The 24,700-nt window shown below is 33.8% G+C and overlaps 1 protein-coding gene across 2 annotated transcripts in view; it reads left to right on the top strand.

The window, feature by feature from the left end:
* UNC13C (unc-13 homolog C) overlaps positions 1 to 24,700 on the top strand; it is a 717,151-nt gene that overhangs the window by 548,288 nt on the left and 144,163 nt on the right. For both annotated transcript variants that reach the window (XM_044665156.1, XM_044665155.1), the window contains 3 exons: positions 20,034 to 20,160; positions 20,755 to 20,851; positions 21,699 to 21,842. In XM_044665156.1, coding sequence (XP_044521091.1) covers positions 20,034 to 20,160; positions 20,755 to 20,851; positions 21,699 to 21,842 — 368 coding nt within the window. The remainder of the gene's footprint in view (positions 1 to 20,033; positions 20,161 to 20,754; positions 20,852 to 21,698; positions 21,843 to 24,700) is intronic.

The raw sequence follows: 24,700 nt of genomic DNA, 5'->3' as shown, positions 1-24,700 counted from the left end.
ATGTGTCCTTTGGGAAAAGCAAAATAGCCAGTTTTACTGGAATCTACAGTACAGTCTGTATGAATAAGAGTCAGTTTATGAAGGCTTTAAATGCCAAATAGACGATTTTGTGTTCTGTTCTAGAGTTAATATTGAGACATGGAAGGTTACTGACCAGGGGAGGAATATGGTATCTTTAAGAGAATAGCAGAAAATAAAGCCCAAAATGGAAATTAAAAGGGTTTTAATACCAAGCTATTGTTTGTACTTCATTTGGGGGGGGGCAATTCAAAGTCATCTGTTGCTTTTAAGTATATACTTAAAGATTATGTCATTTAAGATAGTAACCTGAAAAGTTTTAGTAATCGTTCATATGATAAAAGAAAGGGAGCCTGGAGGAAGGAAGAATAGGTGAAGGATTATTTCATTAATTCACCCAGAGGGAATATTCTAATACAGTGGCAATAGGGAAAAGGAAAAGGTGGATTTCAGAGACAATGGAATCTAAAGAACTTGGGTAATGATTGGAATTGGGCAATGATGGAGACAAAAGAGGGTGACAGGACCATAGTATTTCAAATTTGGAATAATTATTCTGTCATTCATTCATTCATTAATTCATTCAATAAACTTTATTAACTGTCTACTATTGATCATATCTTTTTAAACTGTGACCCTGATTAATCTCAACAATAGCCTTTCCCCCCTGCAGTTTCCCAGCCTGTGGGAACAACTTGAGAATGTAAGTAGCAATCTATGTAACCACAAGTAGTGAAATGCCCTCCAGGTTGCCTGCCCACTTTGTCATCTAGGGAATACTTTGTTTTCTTATAATTTTGACTCAGCTCTATATTTGAAAAATGAAGCCTTTAAAGAGACTTGCTAAAAAAGCTTTTTTTCATAGTTTGTTGTTTGCCTTTTAATCTTCATTGTATTGATTTTGTTTGAGCAGAGACTTTTTAAATTTGGTATGGTCAAAGTTATCCATTTTATATCTCATAATTTTCTCTATGTCTTGTTTTGATCTAAATTCTTCCCTTATTCATAGGACTGACAGGTAAACTATTTTATATTCTTCTAATTTTTTTAATTTGCTATTTTTTCTATTTCTAGGATTATTTTTAGTTGTATAGCCAATTCATTTATCTGCTCTTTGGTTTTTTTGTTTGTTTGTTTTTGTTTTTGTTTTTGTTTTATGCAAGTATTTAAGTATGGTTTGGCTGCATCTCCAAAATTTTGGTATATTCTGTCATTGTCATTTTCCTTAATGAAATTTTTGATTGTTTCTATTATTTATTCTTTGATCCACTTATTCTTTAAGTGAAGATTATTTAGTTTCAAATTGTTAGTCTTTTTCTGTAGTTTTTTTACTGTAACTTTTATAGCATTATGATCTGAAATGTATGCATTTGGTATTTCTGCTTTTCTTAATTTGGTTGTGAGGCTTTCATGTCCTATTATATACTTAATTTTTGCAAAGTGCCCTGTAATGCTGAGAAAAAGGCTTTTTCCTTTCTATTCAAGTCAGTTTTTTCCAGATGTCTATTAGGTTAAATCTACCTCCTTATCTTCTTTCTTGTTTAATTTTTGGTTTGATTTATCTAATTCTGAGAAGGAAAGTTTATATATCCTATTGATGTAGTTTTATTGTCTTTTTCCTCTCTTAACTCATGTAATTTCTCCTTTAGCAATTTGGATGCTCTGCCATTTATTGCATATGTTTAATATTAATACTATTTCATCATCTATATTTCCTATTATCAACATATAATTTTCTTCCTTAGTTTCTTTAATTAGGTTAGTTTTTGTTTTTGCTTTATCTGATATCATAATTGCTATCCCTGCTTTTTTAACTTTAGCTGAAACATAGTAGATTTTGCTTCAGCCCATTACCTTTACTTTATGTGTGTCTCCCTGTTCTAAATGAGCTTCTTGTAGAGAGCATATTGTGGGATTCTGGCTCTAAATTGATTCTGCTCTCCTGTTCCATTTTCCGGATGAGTTCATCCATTTCATATTCATAGTCATGATTACTGTGTATTTCTCTCCATCTTATTTTTGCCCTTTTGATCCTTCTTATTCTCTCCTTTAAGTCTTTCATTATTCTCAAATGTTTTGCCTTTGTTTACCACCTCCCCAAATTCCTCCATCCTTTTGCCCATCCCCTCCCTTTTTTGTTTCCCTCCCTTTTTATTTCCCAATTAGTTAAAACAGGTTTCTATTCCAGAGTGTGGATGTTAGTCCCACTTTACACCAAATTCAATGAGAGTAAGATTTAAAATTTGCTTGTCAAACCCTGCCCCCTTCCCTTCCTCTGTATTACCTCTCACATGCCTCCTCATGTGTGATAATTTCAACTAACTTTCTCTCCTTTTCCCAATGATTTCCTCTTTCTTATCCCTTCATTTTTTATACCATCTGATCATATTCAACTTGCTCTCTGCTCTCTATTTATTATATTATATATTTATATATTATATATATTATATTATATATTTATCATGTGCCTATTTATCACCCTAATAGTGATCAAGTTCTTTAGTATCTTTAATACCATAAGTATCCTAAATACTTTAGGTATCTTAGGTACTCCAATTATCATATATCTTAAGCATCTTAGTTAATTAATAATATATGTTTAACCTCATTGTTTCCCTTGATTACCTTAAATTATTAAGTATTTTAGATATCTCTTATATCATAGAAATCTTAAGTATCTTAGTTATCACTTTCCCATGCAGGGATGTGGATTGGCTTTTTTTATTGTTGTTGTTTACCTTTTTATGCTTCTCTTGAGTGTGGAATTTGGTCATCAGATTTTATTTTCAGCTCTCATTGTTTCATTAGGAATAACTAGATTTCTTCTATTTCATTAAATGTCCATTTCTTCACCCTAAATTATCATGCTCAGTTTTTCTGGGTAGGTGATTTTTTGGTTGTAGACCTAGTTCTTTTGCCTTACTGAATATCATATTCCATTATTTCGCATTCTTTAATGTAGAATCTGATAGGTCCTAAATAATCGTGACTATGATTTGACAATATTTGAATTGTTTTTTTTCTGACTTCTTATAATATTTTCTCTTGGCTTAAGAGCTTTGAAATTTGGCTATAAAAGTCCTGAGATTTTTAAATTTGCTATTTCTTTCAGGGGGTGATTGTTGGATTCTTTCTATTTCTTTTTTCCTTCATGTTCAAGAATATCAGAACAGTTTTCCTTGGTAATTTCATGTAATATGGTGTTGTTTTTTTTCATCATGGAATTAGGCAATCCAGTAATTCTTATATTATTCTTCCTAAATCTATTTTCTAGGCTTATTTATTTTTTCAAATGAGAGATTTCGGATATTCTTCTATTTTTTTCACTTTGTTGAATTTGTTTTATTGTTTACTATTGTCTTATAATTAGCGAACATTTGTCCAATTCTAATTTTTAGGAATCCCTTTTCTTCTTTGATGTTTTGTACTTCCTTTCTTAGGGAGTTATTTTCCTATATGAGGTTTTGCATTTCCTTTTTAGGAAACAGTTTTTTTCAGTATGTTTTTGTTTTAAGCTGTTGACTTTGTCTATAATTTTCTTTTCTATTTTTCTTCAAAATTTCTTATTAAATATTTTCTAGCCCTTTTTATAAGTCTTCCAGGTGTTAATTTTGGGTTTTACATCCTTCTTTTTATAAGTCTTCCAGGTGTTCATTTTAGGTTTTACATCCTTTTACATTTTCCTTTGAAGCCTCATATTTTTTCATTTTTGTATTACTATCCTTTTTTGAGGCCACATTTTAGTCATCTCTCTTATTGAAATATTTTTCCAGTGTCAGGCTTCTTCTCTCTCTTTTGTTCATTTGGATATTATTTTCTCCCTTGACTTTGTCTATATATTGAAGCATCTACACTTATACTATGTCTTGGACAGTTCAGCTTTCTTGGTCCCAGACTGAGCACTCTGAAGAGGAGGCCAGGTTAGCCTTCTATGTGGGAGTTTGCAGATATTCAGTTCAGCTAGGTCAAGTTAGGTTGTGGCCCATCATACAGAGGCTGGACTTAATGGACTGAGATACTCCCAGTGCTGCCTGTTCTATATTGTGTTGTTTTCTAGACTGAGCTGACTGTGTTCTTTCCCTTGCCACCCATCTCTATCATGTCTGAGTTCTACTGATGCTTCTTCAGCACTCTCTCCTCATACCCCCAAAAGATGAGTCCTCCTTGTAAGCTCTCCACATTATTCTGGTCCAGAGCACTGCTTCACCCATTCTTCTCTTGATTCCTCTACTCCAGTATGTGTTTTGAATTGTTTTGGTTCTTCTGTAGTTGTTTTCTTTAAGAATGCTTTTAATTTTGTTTTGTTTTGGAAGAAATTATCAAGCTTTTTTTAACCAAATAAATTTATCCCACTATAACATTCTTTCTCTCCTATCCCCGAGTTATTTCTATGTAAAAGAGGAGAAAATAAAAGGGGAGGAAAGAGACAACATTCATAAAAACTATTCAACACATCAAAAAAATCTGATGTTATAAGTTACATGTGGATACTATTATACACACAAACACACACACATACACACACACTTATGCAAAAGAGTGGGGGAGGAGTAAAGCATTAACATAGTTCTTCTTTGGAGCCAAATTTGTTCTTATAATTTCATCACATTTATTTTCAAGGTTTCTATGTGTGTTATTTCAATTTACTTTGTTAGCAGTCATTGTGTAGATTGTTTTCCTTATTCTGCCTATTTACCTTTGTATCAGTTTAAGAAAATTATGCCATGCTTCACTATATTCATCATGTTCTTCTCTTCTTCTAATACAGTAATAAAAGCTCCTTAATTTCTAACTCAGTGAAGTCTAAATTTTCATAGGAACCCTCCTCCTTATCATTTTAAATTATAAGCAAGTTATTATAAGCCTTTGGAAACTCAATTATGTGACATGGCTACCAATTAATTAGTTAATAATATAACCCTTCCAGTAAAGTCAGGATTATTCACTCTTTTAACTGCCTTCCCAATCAGCGGGCAAGGACTTAGTGATATCAACCTTGTGAACTGGGTTCCTTAATTCTTGTTTCAGTTACAGAAATTTGACATTGGATTGCAGAAGATATTCCTCCATAATCACTTATTGTATAATGGAGAGATAGAGTTAGTCTTTTCCATGTGCCTTATCATTTTATTGAAGTTAAATGTTGCAAAAAGATTTGATGATAGGAAAAAATCAAGAGCAAGGATTATTAAACTTCATAGAAAGTGTTGTCTAACTTATTGCAAATCCATTGTAGCATATAATCCACATTTTATAAAAATCTAAAGAAATATAACCAGAAAGAACATTTTATTAGTGAAAACAGAGCATCAAAAATTTAATTTCAGCCAATTTTTGCTGCTATTCTTTTTCTCTCTCATCTATCCTCTACCTCTTTTAGTAGCAATTCTTCTACCTTCTTTATCTTCTACATGCCATTCTTTTCTTATAGTTGATAAGTATTTCTCAAATACTTATCATGTGTTGAACACTGTGCTAAACTTAAAGAGGCAGAAAGAAGCAAAAGAAAGATAATCCATGCACTCTAGGAGCTTACATTCTAATGTTCTAATAAGGTAGATGAAAGGGGGAAAGAATACCCCCTGCATATCATGTCATTAAAGAGGCTGACTTATCAATAGTAGACCCCAGAAAGAAATGAAGGAGTGAATGTAATTGGCTTGTGCTTTTTTTTGTTAAAATGGAGCTTCCAGGGGGCAGCTGTGTAGCTCAGTGGAGTGAGAGTCAGGCCTAGAGACAGGAGGTCCTAGGTTCAAACCCGGCCTCAGCCACTTCCCAGCTGTGTGACCCTGGGCAAGTCACTTGACCCCCATTGCCCACCCTTACCAATCTTCCACCTATGAGACAATGCACCAAAGTACAAGGGTTTAAAAAAAATGGAGCTTCCAGGAAGAAACAACAAGTCAGAAAAAGAGACTCTAGGAGTGTTGTGACCTTCCAAGAAGAAAAAGCTGTTGGACCACAGTGGTAAAAGTAGGGTAGAAGGCCATTGGAGTAGAGTAAAGAAAGAAATTCAATCAGCACCATATACCTCAATCTATGTCCATTTTAAGGAAGGATCACAAACATATTCACATTCACTCCTCCATTCCTCTTTGGGACCCAAACTAATTTTCCAGACTTTTTTTGTTTCCATGTACATCAGTGTCCCTCTCCTCTACCTTCAGCTTTCTCTTATATTTTATCTTCTTCTTATTAGAATATAAGCTTCTAGGGTTAGAAATACTTTCTTTTGCTTCAAGTTTATAGATATTTTCTTTTTTTTATTTTTGGTCTTATGAATCCTCTATACTCAGAAGCAATATTTTAACATGATTTTCTACTTCACAAAGTTTTTTCTTTAGAAAACATTTTGTAAACTTTCAAATATTGTAAGATGTGTTAATAATATTTGGAATTTAATTATTTGAGTATTAATCAAAATAATAAGGCCATTTGCTCTCTATATCCCATCCCAATTTATACTCTCAAATTTCATATGCTTCACTGGTAATCTAGGTTAGAATGAACTTTAATTTTATTACCCCCTTTTCCTACCCAAAGTTGTGAGAGACCTAAGTAGAAATATGAAGTAGGTAAAAATGACATTTGGGCTGCTTAATTTCTACCTTTGTAACAGACTGGACAAGATATGGTAAGAGGCCACACTTTTCAGGTCTACTTCCTGATATTAGTACCTCCTAGTGTGGAAAATATATGTAAAAGGTAATGGGGTCACCAGGGATATTATAAATAAAGTGATTGTGAGTACACACACTGGAGTTTATGAGACTGGACCAGGATGGAAAGATCAGAGTTTACTGGATTCCCACAGGAATGGCAGTTGATCTTAACTGTCACTTAGCTTCCCCTAGGCCAGAGTCTAGATACAGGCTGACAAGGTAAAAGGGACTTAACAGCTTTAATTATTTGACTAAAAGGTGGGAAAGGGATTTCTGTACTTAAAATCTAAAGGATAAAACCACGGGGCAATGGGAGGACTTTTTCTACTCTTATCTAAGTGATCTAAACTAACAGGGCCCAAGGAGCTGTAAATGGAGTCTCTGGGTGACTGCCTCAGACCTGGAACCTGCCAGGCTTGAGTACAGCTAGGGGCTTTGTGGCTTTGGGATTCTCACTGCAATCCACTTATGATCTCTGGATGCCAGGAGCCAAGGTTGTCTCAGGAACCAAGTAGGAAGGGATTGCTTGAAACGCTGTCCACCAGATCTCAAACTTCTCCTCCTCTCTTGGCTCTGTAGATCTTGTCCTCTTTGCTAGATGCCACACCACACAGGATCCCAGGGAAAAATCAGGATGCAAGATGTCCTTTTACTCTGAGTGCTCCCAGGGCTAACCACAGTTTGTGTTAACCCCTAATGGAGTCCCACTCAGAGCCAAGTCACTTCTTCCTGCTCCTTCATTCCAACCTGGAATTCCCAGCTCCAGCTCCTTCCTGCTATGCACAACTTAATTCCTAACCACTAGCTAATCTAATCTTCCTCACAACACTAGAAGACAACCTATTGTACCTATGTGTCTAGGGTCCCAGGCTGAGCTATCCTATAAAGAGTCTAGTATTCTTTCAGATGACATCTTCTATGCATTCTCTATTCCTTGTCTGTGTTTTTCTGATTGCTCAAATTCTCAGTGATTTCATCTCTGAATTTCTATAGTATATATTATCCATGACTGATTTGTTGCCTATCATATGCCACAATCTACTACTGCTTATCCTTCATATATATATATATATATATATATATATATATATATATATTCCCTCTTCTTCTAACTTGATTATAGTGTCTTCATGAAAAGCAGGAATCATTTTTATTGCCAACATAGTGTTCACTCAATTATTTTTTACTTTGTTATTATTGGTGAAAATGACAATTAATTCAATTCAGCTTGATTCAATAAGGATATATGTAATATCCATTGTGTATAAGATATTATGCTTAATATTGGGAATAGAAAGTCAAAAATGAAACAGTCTCTGACATCAGTACTTCAGCCTAAAATTGCAATTTAGTTACATTTATTAAATGAAAGAATATTATCTTTTAGCTTCACTGAAGGTAAAAAAATTATAATGAAATAATAATTACTAATTGTTGAGTTTGGGGTGAGTCATTGTAGTGTTGAATTTTTTTAATACTATTGTTAGTTACTGTTACTCTTCTCATTGGTAGTTTTTCATGTATTTTTGTTTAGAAATGAATTAATAGGCCTTTCCAGAGGGGCTTTTAACTTTGGAAAGTGTATATATATATCACTTCATTGTGAAAACAGTTCTGCTAGCTAAAAAGTATATATTTATTCTAGAGTATGTCACCAAAACATGAAATGTCCTTATTTCAGAAGAGGCTAGATTTGAATCATGGTCTATGAAATGCATAATCATCTTTCATTCATATGTTACTAACAGAAGAGAGCAATGGCATAAGGTGATGGGTAATATTTTTTAAATCATCAATATTTGGCTTTATATAAGGGATTTTCTATTTACATCACTAAGTATTTTGGGGTATGAAGACTCTTTGTGCTAAAGGCAAGCTATTAAAACAATAACTTAAAGTAGATTGGTTCAAATAATAAAGAACTAATAATAGTCCCACTATACCTCACTCCTGTAGAAATTAATTTGGATTATTATGTTCATTTCTGACAATCAGAGTTCAAGCAGGGCATAGATAAAACTATCCTTGTCGCTGAATGCCCTTGATGGTATCATATGAGGATCTGTTTAAGAAAATGAACTTATTTAATTAAAGAAAAGAAGACTTGACAGTGGCCTGCATGATAACTGTCTATAAGTGATGGAAGGGGAGTTATGTAGAAAAAGAATTCAATGTGTGCAATACCATGAGTAAAGGGTGGAAAATGCAAAGAGAAAAAGGTGAGTGGGTAGGACAATTTAAACTTGTGGTCAAGGAAAATTTCCTAACAGTTAGAACTATCCAAAAATAAAATGGACTGTCTTAAGAGAAGGTAGGATCAAACCCCATCCTTGAGTATCATAAAGCAGAAGCTGATCACTTGCTGAATGTGTTACAGTATACTTTTTGCAGAGGTTGACTTACATGATCTCTTATGGTCTCTTCCAGCTCTAAATCTGTGATTCTTATCATTCTTCCTCCTAATTCTATTTGAAGAATAGAGGATTACCAAATAAAGTGCCAAAGAACCAGCCTAAAACCAAGCTCATTTTTAAACTTACTGATTCATATCTATTCCATAGGGAGGTTACTGAAGTGATTGCAATCACTCTTGACAGGCAACAATAAACCAAGATCCTACATCAACAGCACACTTCATTAAACAAGAAAAGAAATACTGTAGCCTTTTCCATTCATGTGTTTATTCAAATCACTTTTTATTCTGAGTGAGTCCCAATTTTATCCCTTATTAGATTAGTTATGCCTTTCTTCTTCCAGATTTCCAAGTCCTATCTTTCTCTTTCAAAAAAAATCTGTTGAAATAACCTCATTTTCATGAAAATTTTTCTAAATGGGAAATGGGTAACAGGCATCCTTCCCCCACCCCAAGTCCAATACTACCTATAGGAAAAAATCCAAGAAAATTATGGATACTGTATGTTGTAACTATATATATATATATATACATATATATATACATATATATATATTGTGTGTATATGTATCTATATCCTGAATATCAAACTGTCTTTAGCATATTATATTGCTATATAGGGTGTAGTTAGATGTTTTAGTGGATAGAGTGCTAGCCCTAGAATTAGAGACTTGAGTTTCCTGATTTCAATTCTGGTCTCAGACATTTAATAGCCATATGACCTCAGACAAGACATTTAACCCTACTTACCTCCATTTCCTTATCTGTAAAATTAACTGGAGGAGGAATGGTAAACCACTCTAGTATCTTTGCCAATAAAACCTCAAATGGGGTCATATAAAATCAGACATGACTGAAACAACTGAACAACAAAATAAATATATAAACACATATCTATACATTTATCTTATTTAACAAATTCATTTCAACTAACTTTTTTAAATATCCAGGATGTACAAGGGATTAGACTAAACACTGAGGTTATGAAGACAAAAATGAAGCAGTCTCTGCCCTGAAGGAACTTATATTCTTGTGTTTGTTTTAAAATATTGGAATAATTTACCTGCAGATCTACAGATAAGGGAAGAATTTATAGGCAAATAAGACATAAAGAACATTATAAGATATAAAATAGATATAGATAACTTTGACTACATTAAATTAAAAAGAGTTGGCACAAACAAAAAGAATACCACCAAGATTAGAAGAAAAACAAGCTGGGAAAAAATTATAACAAGTGTCTCTGACAAGGGCCTCATTTCTCAAATATACAGAGAAGTCAAATTTACAAGAATAATTTACAAGAATAAAAATCTATAAGAATACAAAGCATTCCCTGATGGACAAATAATCAAAGGCTATGAACAGGCAATTCTCAAATAAAGAAATAACAACTAATCTTTAGTTATATGAAAAAATCACCAAATCACTATTAATTACAGAAATACAAATTAAAACAAGTAATTAAATGTTGGAGGGGACGTGGAAAATATGGGACACTAATACCTTGTGAACTGATGCAACCAATCTGGAGAGAAATCTGGAACCATGCCCAAAAGGGATCAAACTGTGCATACTCTCTGACCCAGCAATACCACTACTAAGTATGTATCCCTGAGAAATCAAAGATAGGGGAAAATGACCTACTTGTACTACGATATTTATAGCAGTTCTTTTTGTAGTGGCAAAGAACTGGAAACTGAAGGAATGTCTATTAATTAAGGATAACTGAATAAGCTGTGGTATATGTTTAATAGTATTGTGCCATACCATAAGAAATGACAAACAAGATGATCACACACACACAAAAAAAAAAAACCAAAACTTGGAAAGACATATGAAATGATGCAAGGTAAAGTGAGCAGAATACTGTACACAGTAACAGCAATAATAAACAATGATCAGCTGTGAATGACTTGACTCTTATCAATAAGGCAAGGATCAAGAACAACTCCAAGGGACTCATGACAAAAAAGGCTATCTACCAGATAGGCACTGACAGATTTTGATTTCAGATTGAAGTATACCATTCTTCACTGTATTTCCTCCATGAAATTTTCTCTAGAGTATGTGACATATGTTTTCTTTCACAACATGATGGACATGGAAATAAACATTGTAGGATAATACATGTACAACCTATATTATATTACTTGCTATCTTGAGAAGAGTTAAGTGGAAGGGAGGGAGAAACGTGAGTTGAAAATGATTATTAAAAATTATACTGACATGTAATCAGGAAAAAATGGAAAATACTAATTAAAACCATAGAAATGTTAGTTCTGGAAGAAACCTTAAAAATCATATAGTCCATAACCCTTACTTTATAGATGAGGAAAGCAAGACTAAGAGAATTAATCTGATTTGTACAAGGACATACAATGAGTAGCAGACCCAAAACTTTAACCAAGGTTGTGTGACTCAATTCCATTCTTCTTTTAAATTTGTTACAGTTTCTTCATATTATTATTTCTTCTCAATATTCATCCTTTCCAAATAAGTTGAGTATTTATACCACTAAAGAAGGATGGAATACTCTTAAGTAAAACCCAAACTCATGATCTTAACCTTTATAGGCCACTATCTTATTGAATAGAGCAATGGAATACCACATTGGTAGGAACCACATTAACTTAGTGTGATGTACATATATGTATGGACACTTAACAGACCCCTACTGGGTAATATTCAGTACAATTCTCCTACATAACCTAATTTCTCATTGTAGAATGATAAGTATTACAAATATCCATCACAATTCTAGCATAGCACATCTATCTCAGGGGTTGGAATAAACTCTGAACCCACCAAGGAATACTTAACATGGCAAAGTTTTATATTTATCAGTGATTGAAAATAAGTATTATTTGGATAAATGTCTTGCAATTAAGTAATTTAATATGCAGAAAATGGGAAATTGAAGTTACAGAAAGGACTCAAACTTGCCTTTGACTTCAGACAGGTACAGTTGACACTTCTTGTAACCAATAGTTAAACAACCTACAATTTTAAATTTCTATATTATATAAAAACCTGTTTAAAAGTGGGTATACTTAAATTTTAGAGGAGGAATATGCATTTCTAAATCAACACTACGAAAAACTCACCTTCTGTAAAATATTCTGATTCGTCTACAGCATTAAGCTTTCTTCCTTTCATAATTTTAATGAAGCATTTTTATTCTAGTGGTAAAATATTCATACTGCTCATTGGAATTCAAGAGATTAAATTTTGTACAAAATTATTATACTGCAGTTTGGGAAACTAATTAAATGGGCTTTTTTAAATTTAATGAGATAGAGAGAACTTAGTCGTCATAATTAAATAAGGAAGAGGATTGATGGCTAAGTAAATTCAGAAGAATCATTCACCTTGGATAAGATAGATTCAATTTTGCCAGTGTAGTCTATCACTGAGTGGAAAATAATGAGTAGAAATAATGGCAATTAGTAGTTTGTTTTGTAATGTGACTTTAGAATTTCATTCATTTTATTGTTAAGTAGCAAAGATTTATTTAAAATATCAACACAGAAATGTTAATGAATCTAATTATATAGACTTTTTAAAAATTTTACTATGTAACATGTGGTTCCATTCTTTGGGAGTGAGAGATCTTGGGAAAGGAAGTATATGGATATTGGTTCTCTTAACACCTCACTTATCAGGAATCACTTACCCAGAAATATCCACAATAAAAAAATACAGTTTGAGAACCAGGAAAGAAGTAAAAATCCCTCAAAGCAGTCAAAGTAGCTGTCCCAAAATCTATACATGAATGCCCATGCACTTAATTCATAGAAAGTTCTTGAACCCTTACTCACTATGTATTTATTTTGATAATCCAAAAAGTTGATCATACTCATTTCTACATGTTTATGAGATTTAAAGTATTAGATAGTAAGGAAGGAACAGCAAGAAATACACCAATATTCAGAATGGGCTGTGATCTCATGTCAGGAGTCCCTGCATAAATACAGATTGTAATCCATCCATACTTCTCAATACTGTGTGACTCTTGCTTTTGTTCCTCCCTAAATATTGCCACACAGGGTACAACCAATGTTGTCAAGACCCTCCTTACTCCCTACAACACCCTAAACATACTAACAGAATACTCTGCTGTCCATTTGTCATCACTTGATCTTTCCATAAGATTTGTCTCTCTTCCCTTTCTTTTAAACAATTCTTTAATAGAATAGTTTACTCCTGGTCTTCTTCAGAGTCCCTTGTTGTTCTAAGCTAATAATCACCCGCCATGTTTTTCCATTAAGGTAAGCTAGTCACAGTGGTTGGAGTGATGGCACTGGAGTCAGGAAGAGCTGAGTTCAAATTCATGATCAAACATTTACTCTGAGACCCTGAGCAAATCACTTAACCTCTGTTTGCCTCAGTTTCCAAAACTGTAAAATGAGGGTAACAATAGCACTTTTCTTCACAAGATGTGAGGATCAAATGAAATAATATCTGTAAAGCACTTAGCACAATGCCAGGCATTTAGTAGGTGCTATGTAAGAATTTATTCCCATTGCTTTCTGTGCACTACTTATCTTCAGTTCTTTGGAGAAAGTTGAGTTCCACATCTTTTCATACTATACACCAACGCCAGAAAGATGTTAGCTAAGGTTTTTTCTGAGCTATTTTAATCTCCTTGTCATGAAAATTAATTTATTTAATTATATTTATATCATAATTTATAAAGTTTAACTTCTAGATAAACTCATTTTAGTCAATATTGTCTTTTCCATTATGTACTTACTATTTTATTTTAATAACATTTAAATAACTCAAAATTAAATCTATTCAATGGTTTATTACATATTTTGGTCACAACTATGATGACAGCCTGACTTTAAAACTGACTATTCAGTATCATGGCTTGTTCTGTTTTTAAAATAAGGATTTAGGTAAAAATGGGCTCTAAGGTCTCTTCTAATTCTGCATCTATGATCCTACAATGCAGAGATAACTCTTATATCTTCAGTAAAAAACCTCTTTTCTATCTCTTTTAAAAGGTAGCCATGGGGTCAGCTGGGTAGCTCAGTGGATTGAGAGCTAGGCCTAGTGACTGGAGGTCCTGGGTTCAAATCTGGCCTCAGACACTTCCCAGCTGTGTGAGCCTGGGCAAGTCACTTGACCCCCATTGCCTACTCTTACCACTCTTCCGCCTTGGAGCTAATACACAGTATTGACTTCAAGACAGAAGGTAAGGGTTTAAAAAAAAAAAAAAGGTAGCCAGTTTCATTCTTTGTGATGTTACTTAGTGTTTCCATGTCCAATACCAATCATTTTTTTTCTTTTTTTAAAAGTAATTATGTAGAAATTGAAATTCTGTATAACATAAAGTGTTTGTCCTTACTCAGTTCTTTCTCTTGAACCATTTACATATATATATATGTATTACATATATATATTACATATATATATATATATATATATTCCTCCCCTTCTTTATCTTTTCCCACCTCTGCAATGAAGTCACTATCAGAGTACGTATTGATTTATATTGTCAAGTCTCATCAAGCTCTTCTAAGGATTTCCTCTTCCATTTCATCCTCAGTATTCAAATGATGCAAGCGCATAAACTTCATTATTTTGATGATTTTTTGCACTTATTAATACAGTAATACGTAATGGCCCAATATCAAAGAAATAATTGTTCTTATGGCCTTTACATCTACTACTCTACTCTAACNTATTACATATATATATATATATTCCTCCCCTTCTTTATCTTTTCCCACCTCTGCAATGAAGTCACTATCAGAGTACGTATTGATTTATATTGTCAAGTCTCATCAAGCTCTTCTAAGGATTTCCTCTTCCATTTCATCCTCAGTATTCAAATGATGCAAGCGCATAAACTTCATTATTTTGATGATTTTTTGCACTTATTAATACAGTAATACGTAATGGCCCGATATCAAAGAAATAATTGTTCTTATGGCCTTTACATCTACTACTCTACTCTAACTCTTTTCTTTGTCTCTCTAAGGAATATCCCTGATCCTTCATGTGCAGAAAAAAATCAGTGGGAGGAAATTTGATATTTAGCATAAAAGATAGACTGAGGTTATCAAAAATATACAGAGATCTTCCTATGTCCTTTATTATTTCATTTCAAGCACTCATTATAAGAAGAAATCATATCCTAGAATGACTGACTATGTCTCCAAACTTTTCTTTTGGATAGACATATATTCTGCCTTGTTATTTAAGGTTCCCAAGGACAGGGCATTTAGTTTCCATTTTTAGCACTTATTTCAATTTTCCTAATGGCTAATTACAGAGAGATAGGGAAGGTAGGTGATGCAGAAGATAGAACACTGAGTTTGAAGTGAGCAAGATTTATCTTCCTAAGTTCAAATCTAACCTCAGTATCTTTCTAACCATGTGATCCTGGACAAGCAGTTTCCTTTTCTATAAAATGAGCTGGAGAAGTAAATGACAAACCAGTCTAGTATCTTTGCCAAAAAACAAAAACAAACAAACAAAGGGGTCACAAAGAGCCAGACATGACTAAAATGGCACAACAAGAAGAGGATTATCTTACTGGGGATATCTTTTCTACATATCCCTTCTCACTAAGTCCATATACATATACTTTTTTGTATGTGTGAAAAGACTTGGACTGTCACCCTTTTTCTAACTCACTCTAGCTTACTCTCTAGAGGGTCATTGCTTTAATTTCTCTAGCTTACTCTCTGTTCCTTTGCACTGGTTGCCACTCCCCTACCCCATTCCTGGAATGCATTCCCTCCTCATGTCTTCCTCCAAGAATCCCTAGTTTTCCTTCTGGATCAGCTCAAATAATACTACATACATGGGAACTTTCCTAAACCCTAAGCTTTTGGTATCTCTCTACCCTCTCATCATCTTGCATTTATTTCATATTCCCAATTGGGTCACAAAGAGTCAGATGTGACTGAAAATGACTAAACAACAACAAAATGTTTAAATATAATTGTGTAACAGGGATTTACCTGGAGGCATCTCTAACAAGACCCTTTATAATTTTTTGTAAGCATGTCTTATTTGAAGGAAGATAAATTCATTGAAGAAAGGGACTGTCTGATTTTTGTTTCTGTGTCCCTAATAGCTAGCATAGTACCTTACACATTATATCTAATGCTTGTTTGTTGATTGATTTTTTCACTGAATATCAGATACACATAAGTAAGAATTTTCTTATGAAAAACAAAACCTTTCCTTTTCATCATAGAATCAGTACTGTGTATTGATTCCAAGACAGAAGAGCAGTAAGAACTAGACAATGGAGTTAAGTGACTTGTCCAGGGTCATACCACTAGGAAGTATCGGGGGCCAAATTTGAACTCTGGATCTCCCTTCTCTAGGCAAGCCTGGCTCACAATCCACTGAGGCCCCATCAGTCCCCAAATAATGAATTTTTAATACATTTTTTTAAAAACTGATCAAATAGTGCCTCTCGAAAAGTTTAACAGAGGTTAATATTATATAAAAATATATAGTTTATAGAATTTTGGAAGTCTCTGATAACACTACAAATATCCTTTGTTGAATTAGCAAAAACTGAAATTAGATAGAATTGGTCTCTTGGGCTACCACTGGAGTCTGTGGTGTCTGAAATTGTTATTAATAACAATTTATGGAAATCGGTAGTTTCTGGGAAGCATAAGAGCTAAAGGGAAAGTCTAATTCTTAATGGTTCCCAAGAGCCTATCTATGAAAGGAGGGCCTGGTGCACTTGTTCTATGTTAAACCCAAGGTTAATTCAACTCAATATGGCCTAACAAAAGTGCTACTAGAATTTTTGTGGATCTTATTGCTCATACCTTGGGGATAGGAACCTTTTTAGGAGCTGACTATTCCAGAGAAAGAAATATTTTCTAGATGAGCTAAAAGAATTATTTCTCCTCACCCCTTATCTTTTTATCCTTCAGAAAATGAGGACAATATCAAAGGCCTCTTTTTATCACTCTTCAAAATGTAGTTTCTTAACCACTTAAACTGGGGTTTCTGGATTTTTAAAAATATTTTATAACTATTTCAACATAATTCATTGCCTTTGTAATCTTATGCATTTATTTTGTTAATTTAAAATATTAGTTTGAGAAGGTAACTGGGTATCTAAATGGATAGACTACTGTACTTGAAGTCAGAAAGATTTATGTTTGAAATTTGTTTCAGATACTTACTAGCTGAATACCCCTGGGCAAGTCACTTAAAATCTACCTTGATTTCCTTATCTGTAAAACTGGGATAATCATAGCACCTACCTCCAAAAGTTGTTGTGACAATAAGATTATTATAAAGTACTTTGCAAATCTTAAGCATTATGTAAGTTCAATCTATATAATATCCTTTTAAATTATAATATTACTACTATTATGGGATCTATAAGCATCACCAGACTGCCAAAAAAATCAATAATACTAAGAAGATTAATAATTCTTAATTTAAAAATTCATGATAAAAAACATGCATAAACAAAGAACAAGAATTAGAAGGTAGCCAGAGGTCTAGGCTGAGTTATATAAAAAGACAGTTATATTCATCTTAAAACTCAGAAGAGGAGCTAAAATAATCAGGAGTATGACTTGAAAGGTTCCTAGAATATCTCTCCCAGTAATGTCTAATGTTCCTCCATTACTATTTTATTCTTTTGTATTTCTTACAAAGACCAAACTGTTCTTATAAAGTATACCACATTGAGTACTTACCCCTGGGAACCAAGGTAAACCAAAGTGGAACTAAGGGCAAGAAATAGGCAGGCAAGAGGGCACGACTCAATGAAAAATACTTTTTAAAAATCAACTTGTAATACTACTATTTTGCTTCTTACTTTATGGTTAGTCTTGGTAAATCCTGTTTTCTCAGTACTGCAATATTCTGGTTTCTACTCTTCAATATTAGCTGATTTTATAAATGGACTTGGACTGATCTTTGTTTTGTTCATTAAAACAGAGATTTAAACCAATTTTATTTAGATCTCCTAATTTACCAATAAAATTCAGTTCATTCCACAAACTTCTTGTGCTCATAAATTCTAACTGGAAAGTGAAAGGCTAGGATTCAATTCAGTCAGTCAATAGATATTTAATATTAAGCACTTGCCATGTGAAAGGAACTTGGAGTAGATTGGTGGCTCAGAGGTTAGAGAGCGTGAAGATTAAAATTAATATGCACAATACTAAATATTATGTTTATAAATATTGTATTAATAATAAACTAACAAAAGAGACTAAGTAAAAGGTATTAACCAGCTTGCTCCCAGAACCAAAGAGAAAGAGGGAGGAGTTCCATCCAATTCTAAAACAAAAACTTGACCACTCAAACGTGAAGGCACAGGAGAGATTAAAGGGAATTTTGGGAAAACTAAGGGACTTATCGGGGATGAAGTCCAAGGTTCAAAATTTCCATTTATACAAGAGTCAAGTCTTAAGACAGGGAGGTTCAAATGTCACCTCAGACACTTCCTAGCTCTGTGAATCTGGGCAAGTTATTTAACTCCAACTGCCTAGCCCTTACTGTTCTTCTGCCTTGGAACTGATCTAGAAATCTATTCTAAGACTGAAGATAAGAGTTTAAAAAAAACAAGCTCTGGGCAGGCACTGAAAATACAAGGAATAGAAAAAAAATCTCATCTTCAGAGAGTTTATATTTTAATATGGAGGACAACATGCACACAATTATATATGTGCAAGTTATGTACACAGTAAATGAGAGCCTCTGACACTTATTAGCTGTGTGACCCTAGGCAACTAATTTCACCTTGTTTGCCTCATTTCCATTATCTATAAAATGATCAGAAAAAAGGAAATGGAAAACCACTTTAGTATCTTTGCCAAGAAAATGCAAAATAGGGTCATGAAGAATAGAACATAATCGAAATGAATGAATGACAACTTATCAACAATTTTTAGGGAGTATCTGGTCCTAGAGATACCATGATGAAAAGAAGTCACTTAAGGAGTTAAAATTCTACATGTATATCCATTTGGCCAAAACAAATGGATTGTGCTCATTTTTTTTTATTGTTGTTCAAGAAAACAGTTTAGGATTTCTATTTCCTAAATACATAATATTTCTGGAGAACTCCAGATTTAAACCAATGACAGTTGTGTCTCAACCCAAGAACCTGGCACAAGCTGCTTAGATGATAGAGGCAACACAGTTTTATGGCCATGGAAAGTATAGGTGTTGTATTGAGAGGGTCATGGGATCCACCATCATACTTTACCCATGTCCCCAACATCTTGTTTTCACTTTAGAGTTCACCTTTTTCGGCTGAATTATTTGGGGACATCTAAAAAAAGTATTCAAGGTAGAAGAAATCAGAATTAAAGGCAATGGCAATTTTTAAACTTCTATAGTTGTGGAATATTTTTGGCTTAGCCTAAAGTGTGAAAGAGAAATAGTGTGGCTTAAGAGTTAGATATATTTCTTTTAAACTATCATAGTGTTTAGGTATTAAATAACTTACTCAATAAGTGCAGCCAACTTATTGCCATCTCCAATTTTTCAGTGATTATGGCTTCTCAGCTGGTTCATGTTTTATTCATGATTATATGTTTAATTCTTGTCTAATGTGCTTTGTCCCAGGATACTTTGTACCACTCTAAAAGAAATAAAAAACCTGGAAGCACAAGGATAAAAATACAAAAGCTTAGACTCTATTGCTTTTTTTTTCTCTTATCACTCTCCTTGGCCAACACTTTTAGACACTGGAGTATTTGAGTTATTTCACATCAGTGTTAGATGTAACTTACCTTCAGATCATTTCAGCATTTTGCAAACATTTTTGTTCTGTCTTTAACAATTTACCTTGTCCTTAACATCAAATATATGGGTTTGTTTCTTTTCAAATGTTGGATAAAGAGCCAATTATAGACAGAGATTGTGACATGGAAATATTGTTTGCAGCCCAAGCTTTATTAAATGTTTGATTTTATCTGTTATAGAACATGAAAAGCAGCGGTTATGCAAGAGTACCGATTATATGAATTTGCATTTCAAAGTAAAATGGTTTTATAATGAATATGTGCGAGAGCTCTCTGCCTTCAAAGATGCTGTTCCTGAATACTCTTTGTAAGTAGTGATTTTTCACCCCTAAGTTTTATTCTCAGTACATAGAGCTCAAGTTCACCTCAGTTTTCCAGTACCAATATTCCTTTCCTGTAGTCTTCTTGTGACTGGAGAGAATTCAAATATTAGCAACTATTTGATTTTCTTTCATAGTTGTTTTTGTTTTGTCTTTTCCATTCTTATTATTTACTGAAGATCATACTAGAGAATGTGTCCAACATAAATGTGATGATCAGATGGAGGGAGAAAACTGGATTATAGTACTAACAACATGAATTTGATTCTTAAAGAAGTAGAATTTAGGTTACTCTTCGCCTGGGGAAGGGATATATGAAATATATTGTTTCCTTTCCTTTACCATATAGAAAGGTACTCAGAGAAATAATTTTTTCTATAGTAATTGCAAAAAAATACACTATCCAGAAAATCCATTAAGATTTTCTATGAGGAGTAGAGATGAAGTTGTATTTAAAATTAAATTTATAGTGTTTTTCACATAGATGCATGCATGGAAAATAATTGCTTTAAATCTTAATGAATTGTTTTTTGTGGGCCACCATCCAAATGAAGAGTTTATTTTTGTTTTGCTTTTTGCAGATGGTTTGAGCCTTTTGTCATTCAGTGGCTCGATGAAAATGAAGATGTGTCCATGGAGTTTCTTCATGGTGCACTAGGAAGAGACAAAAAAGATGGAGTAAGTTTAACTTTCTATCTTTCTATTGGTTGTAGACAAGAAAAGATTTGTTTTTGTTTTTGTTTTTTTAAGTAGGCCTGTGATTTGATTAAAATAAAGATGTCCCAGGGCATAAAATTTCTCTACCAATAATGGAGGATTAAAATTAAATGATTAGTGATGATTTGAACAACTTCTGTGTTTTAATATTAAGTAACACAAGGCAGTGGCGTAAAGTGGTTAGAGAACAATCTTCATTCAGAAAGGACTTGACTCAGACTCTGCCTCTAATACATACTGCCTCTGTGACTGACTCTAGGCAAATTACTTAATCCATTCTGCCCAGGCAACTCTCTAGGACTAAGAATTGGAGAACAAATACCATAATTTCCATGGTTGATGAATTGAACACTGAAGCTATAAACAACTTTGGGTGCCTAAGACCTTATCCCAGAATCCAATGATATACTAGAATCCCAGAGAACTTGGCTGAGGTCCCAAGAGGCCCTTCCAATCCATTTGGAAGAAATATCATGAAGATGAGTTGCCTCTGGCTCACATGTAACCACTGGACATGCTATGATATTCTAACACCATCCCTCACAGCGCCCTTTCCAGGAAGTGCTGAAATGATATGTAATCAAGTTCTTAATTCAGCAAAAAGAGATTTCAAATAGTCTAAACTTTCCCTCTTTACTTGGATCCTCAACAAATGCAGGTGAAAGAGATTGACTGCTTTAAAATAAGCATTTTATTATGATGGGTTAGAGTTGGAAGATAAGAGATTCAGCTGTTAATGAATAATGATGAATCTTCTGTCTCAAATGTGCCAACTTATTGGAATGGTTTCTACTTTCTCCTTTCGCAGTTCCAGCAGACCTCAGACCATGCCCTCTTCTCTTGCTCCGTGGTAGATGTCTTTGCACAGCTTAATCAGAGCTTCGAGATTATCAAGAAATTGGAGTGCCCTAATCCTGAAGCATTATCCCATTTAATGAGAAGATTTGCAAAGGTAGATTAAAAATGGTCAATCTCTTTCTCATTTCTGGGTCTGTGAAATTTCCTCATTTTCATGACTACTGCCTAAAATAATGTTGCTGTGTTGCAGCATCTGAAGCAATAATCGAATTTCAATTTCTTTCACATGAAATAGTATAAAGATCTTCAACTGTCTTCAATTTTGTTCTTCAGCATCATAGTCCCTTATTTCCATGTTATAGACGTATCATGTAAAAATTATTGGTGTTCACATTATTAGATCATTTACAATTAAGGAGATTATAATGAATAGTCACCCTTTTCAAAGATGCACCTTCCCATATAAAAGGTTTTAATATTTCTGTCTTACTGCAACACATGCTTATTAAGAGGACCCCAGTATGTACTCTAATGTAAAAAATGAAGAATGCTGTATTATGTAAGATGGAATTTGAGAGGGGCTGACAATGGAACCCCAAGAGTGAAGAGCAGTTGATGACCGTTGGAACCAAGAGTTTTTAGGGGAGAACCCCCAAACAGGAGGGGAGTTGGTTTTGGGAGCTGTGAAGGAGAAGGAGGCGAAAGTCTGCAACTCCCCTCCTGTTTGGGGGTTCTCTCCTAAATATTCTTGTTTTCAATGGTCATCAACCATTCTTCACTCTTGGGGTTCTGTTGTGAGCCCCCCTCAAATTCCATCTTACAATTAGGAATTGAGGGTCAAGTCTTAGCTCTTTTCGAATCATAATTTGGCTCACTTAAACTCATATAGATGATTGGTGTTAGAGCCATCATTTGAACACAGGTGCCTAACTTCCAGTCTATTCAATACTTTTTTTACTCCCCCGTGTATTTTCTATAAGAAGAAAATTTATGGAATTTATTTCTCTGTTTCCTTTCTTGTGAAATTATGGAAATTAAATCTTTAAAGTTTCCTTCCAGCTCAAACATTTTGCTCTTCTCTTTGGGTAAGCAAGTACACACATACATGCACAGATTTCAAACTCCTAAAAAAACCTGCAACCCATTGGGGAATTAAGACCAATGCATAAAATAATGGCAGGGAGAAGTTCATATGCAACTTCGTTAAAATTAGTTTTATTTTTAAAAAAGGGAGAGATCACTGTCAGCTATAAAAGTTTGCAGAGCCTTCATTACCCAGATGGGACATAAAACTAAGTTTTGAGGCATCAATGTACTTTGAAAGGTGAAGAAGAGAGAGAAGATATTCCAGGACTCAGAATAAATTAAGATATTAAAACTTGAAATGATCATGACATATATGCAACTGGTCTCAGTTGAACTGAATGTTTGTATAGGGTAATAGCAGTAATTCCTGACTTTTAGATAGTACATTAATATTAGAAAGAATGTGTTTGGTCCTTCAAACACAGTGGTGTCAAACTGAATGTGAAACAGGGATCATTAAGCTGTACTTAAGGATCCTTACAAGATATATAATTACTTAGAAAACCACATAAAATATATGCATGCAAATATATATGTAGATGCATATATGTGTTCATATGTTAATTTTACATATATATCATCTATGTGTGTATGTATCTATATATATGTGAATTATTACATCAACACATTAAAATCATATAATACATTTTAATCTGTTTTCAGCTCCACTTGGGAGTTTCATGGACTAGGGCTATGTATTTGTTTTAATTAAAAGCATTTCTATTTAACAGAAGTCTTAAAAAAGGATTACAAATAACCTTCTAGTATCATCTTATCTGATCTCTGCAACAAGCCAGGGAGGTAAATGTAGATATTATGGTCCCCATTTGATTCAGCCTTCTAGAGACTCCACTGTTCCTTTGGCCCTGCCTGCTGAGATCACTAGATTAGAGTAAGGAAGTCCTCCCGTTGCCCTGTGGTATTACCCTTTAGGTTTTAAGTATAGAAACCCCTCTCCCACCTTTATTTTAGTTGTACATAATTAAAACCTGTTAAAACCTTTTACCTTGCCTGTTGGATTCAAAGCCTCTGGTCCAGGGGTGACAGTTGATCAATAGCCATTTTGTCAGTTAGCAGCAGCATAGCTGTGACCTCTGGTCTCTCTAACCTGGTCTAGTCTCTCCTACAACCCAGTGTGTAAACCCACAATCATTTAGATTTATTGTAATATCCCTGGTGTCTCCGTTACCATTTCCACAGCAAGTAGGCAGCATAGTGGATATAGTTCCGGACCCAGAGTCAGGAAGACTTTTTTTTTTAATGGAGTCAGGAAGATGAGTTCAAATCTAGCCTTAGACATTTACTAGTTTTGTGACCTTGGGCAAGTCACTTAAAGTGTTTATCTCAGTTTCTTCAACTACAAAATGAGAATCATAATAGTACTTAGCTCACGGGATCATTGTAAGGAACAAATGAGATAATATTTGTAAAGCTCTTAATATAGCACATTGACATATTAAGGCTATCAATATTGTTAATTATTATTTTGGACAGAAATGTAAGTCGGATTTTCTTAAATGAGTACTAAAATGGGTGAAGGCAAGGAATGAGGAATAGGGATAGTCAATATATCTGTCTTTTCTGGCAATAGAGATTGACTGATTTAGAGAGAAAACATGAAATAATGGATAGATAGTTGACATGAAAAACCAGGAAAATCTGGAATAAATCACTCATCCTCTCAACATTTGAGGCAAATAGCAAAGAGAATGCCAGTCTGCACTAGTAGAGGGAGTTTTCTCATCCAGACGTTCTCACTACCAAAGAAATTGTCAGTCTGGTCTTTAACCCTATCTATTTCTTCTATAAGAATTAACACTCCTGTTGGGAGCCTTGGGGAAAGCCTATTTATTACATAACAGACCAGACCCTCAAGTCCAAGGCTGGGATATCTGGCCATAAAAAAAAGACTTCTGTGCAAAGTTA

The sequence above is a fragment of the Gracilinanus agilis genome, chromosome 2, assembly GCF_016433145.1.
Source record: "Gracilinanus agilis isolate LMUSP501 chromosome 2, AgileGrace, whole genome shotgun sequence".
In the NCBI taxonomy this organism is placed as follows: domain Eukaryota; kingdom Metazoa; phylum Chordata; class Mammalia; order Didelphimorphia; family Didelphidae; genus Gracilinanus; species Gracilinanus agilis.
Note: the sequence above shows the minus strand (reverse complement) of the source record. Positions and strands in the feature narration are given on the sequence as shown.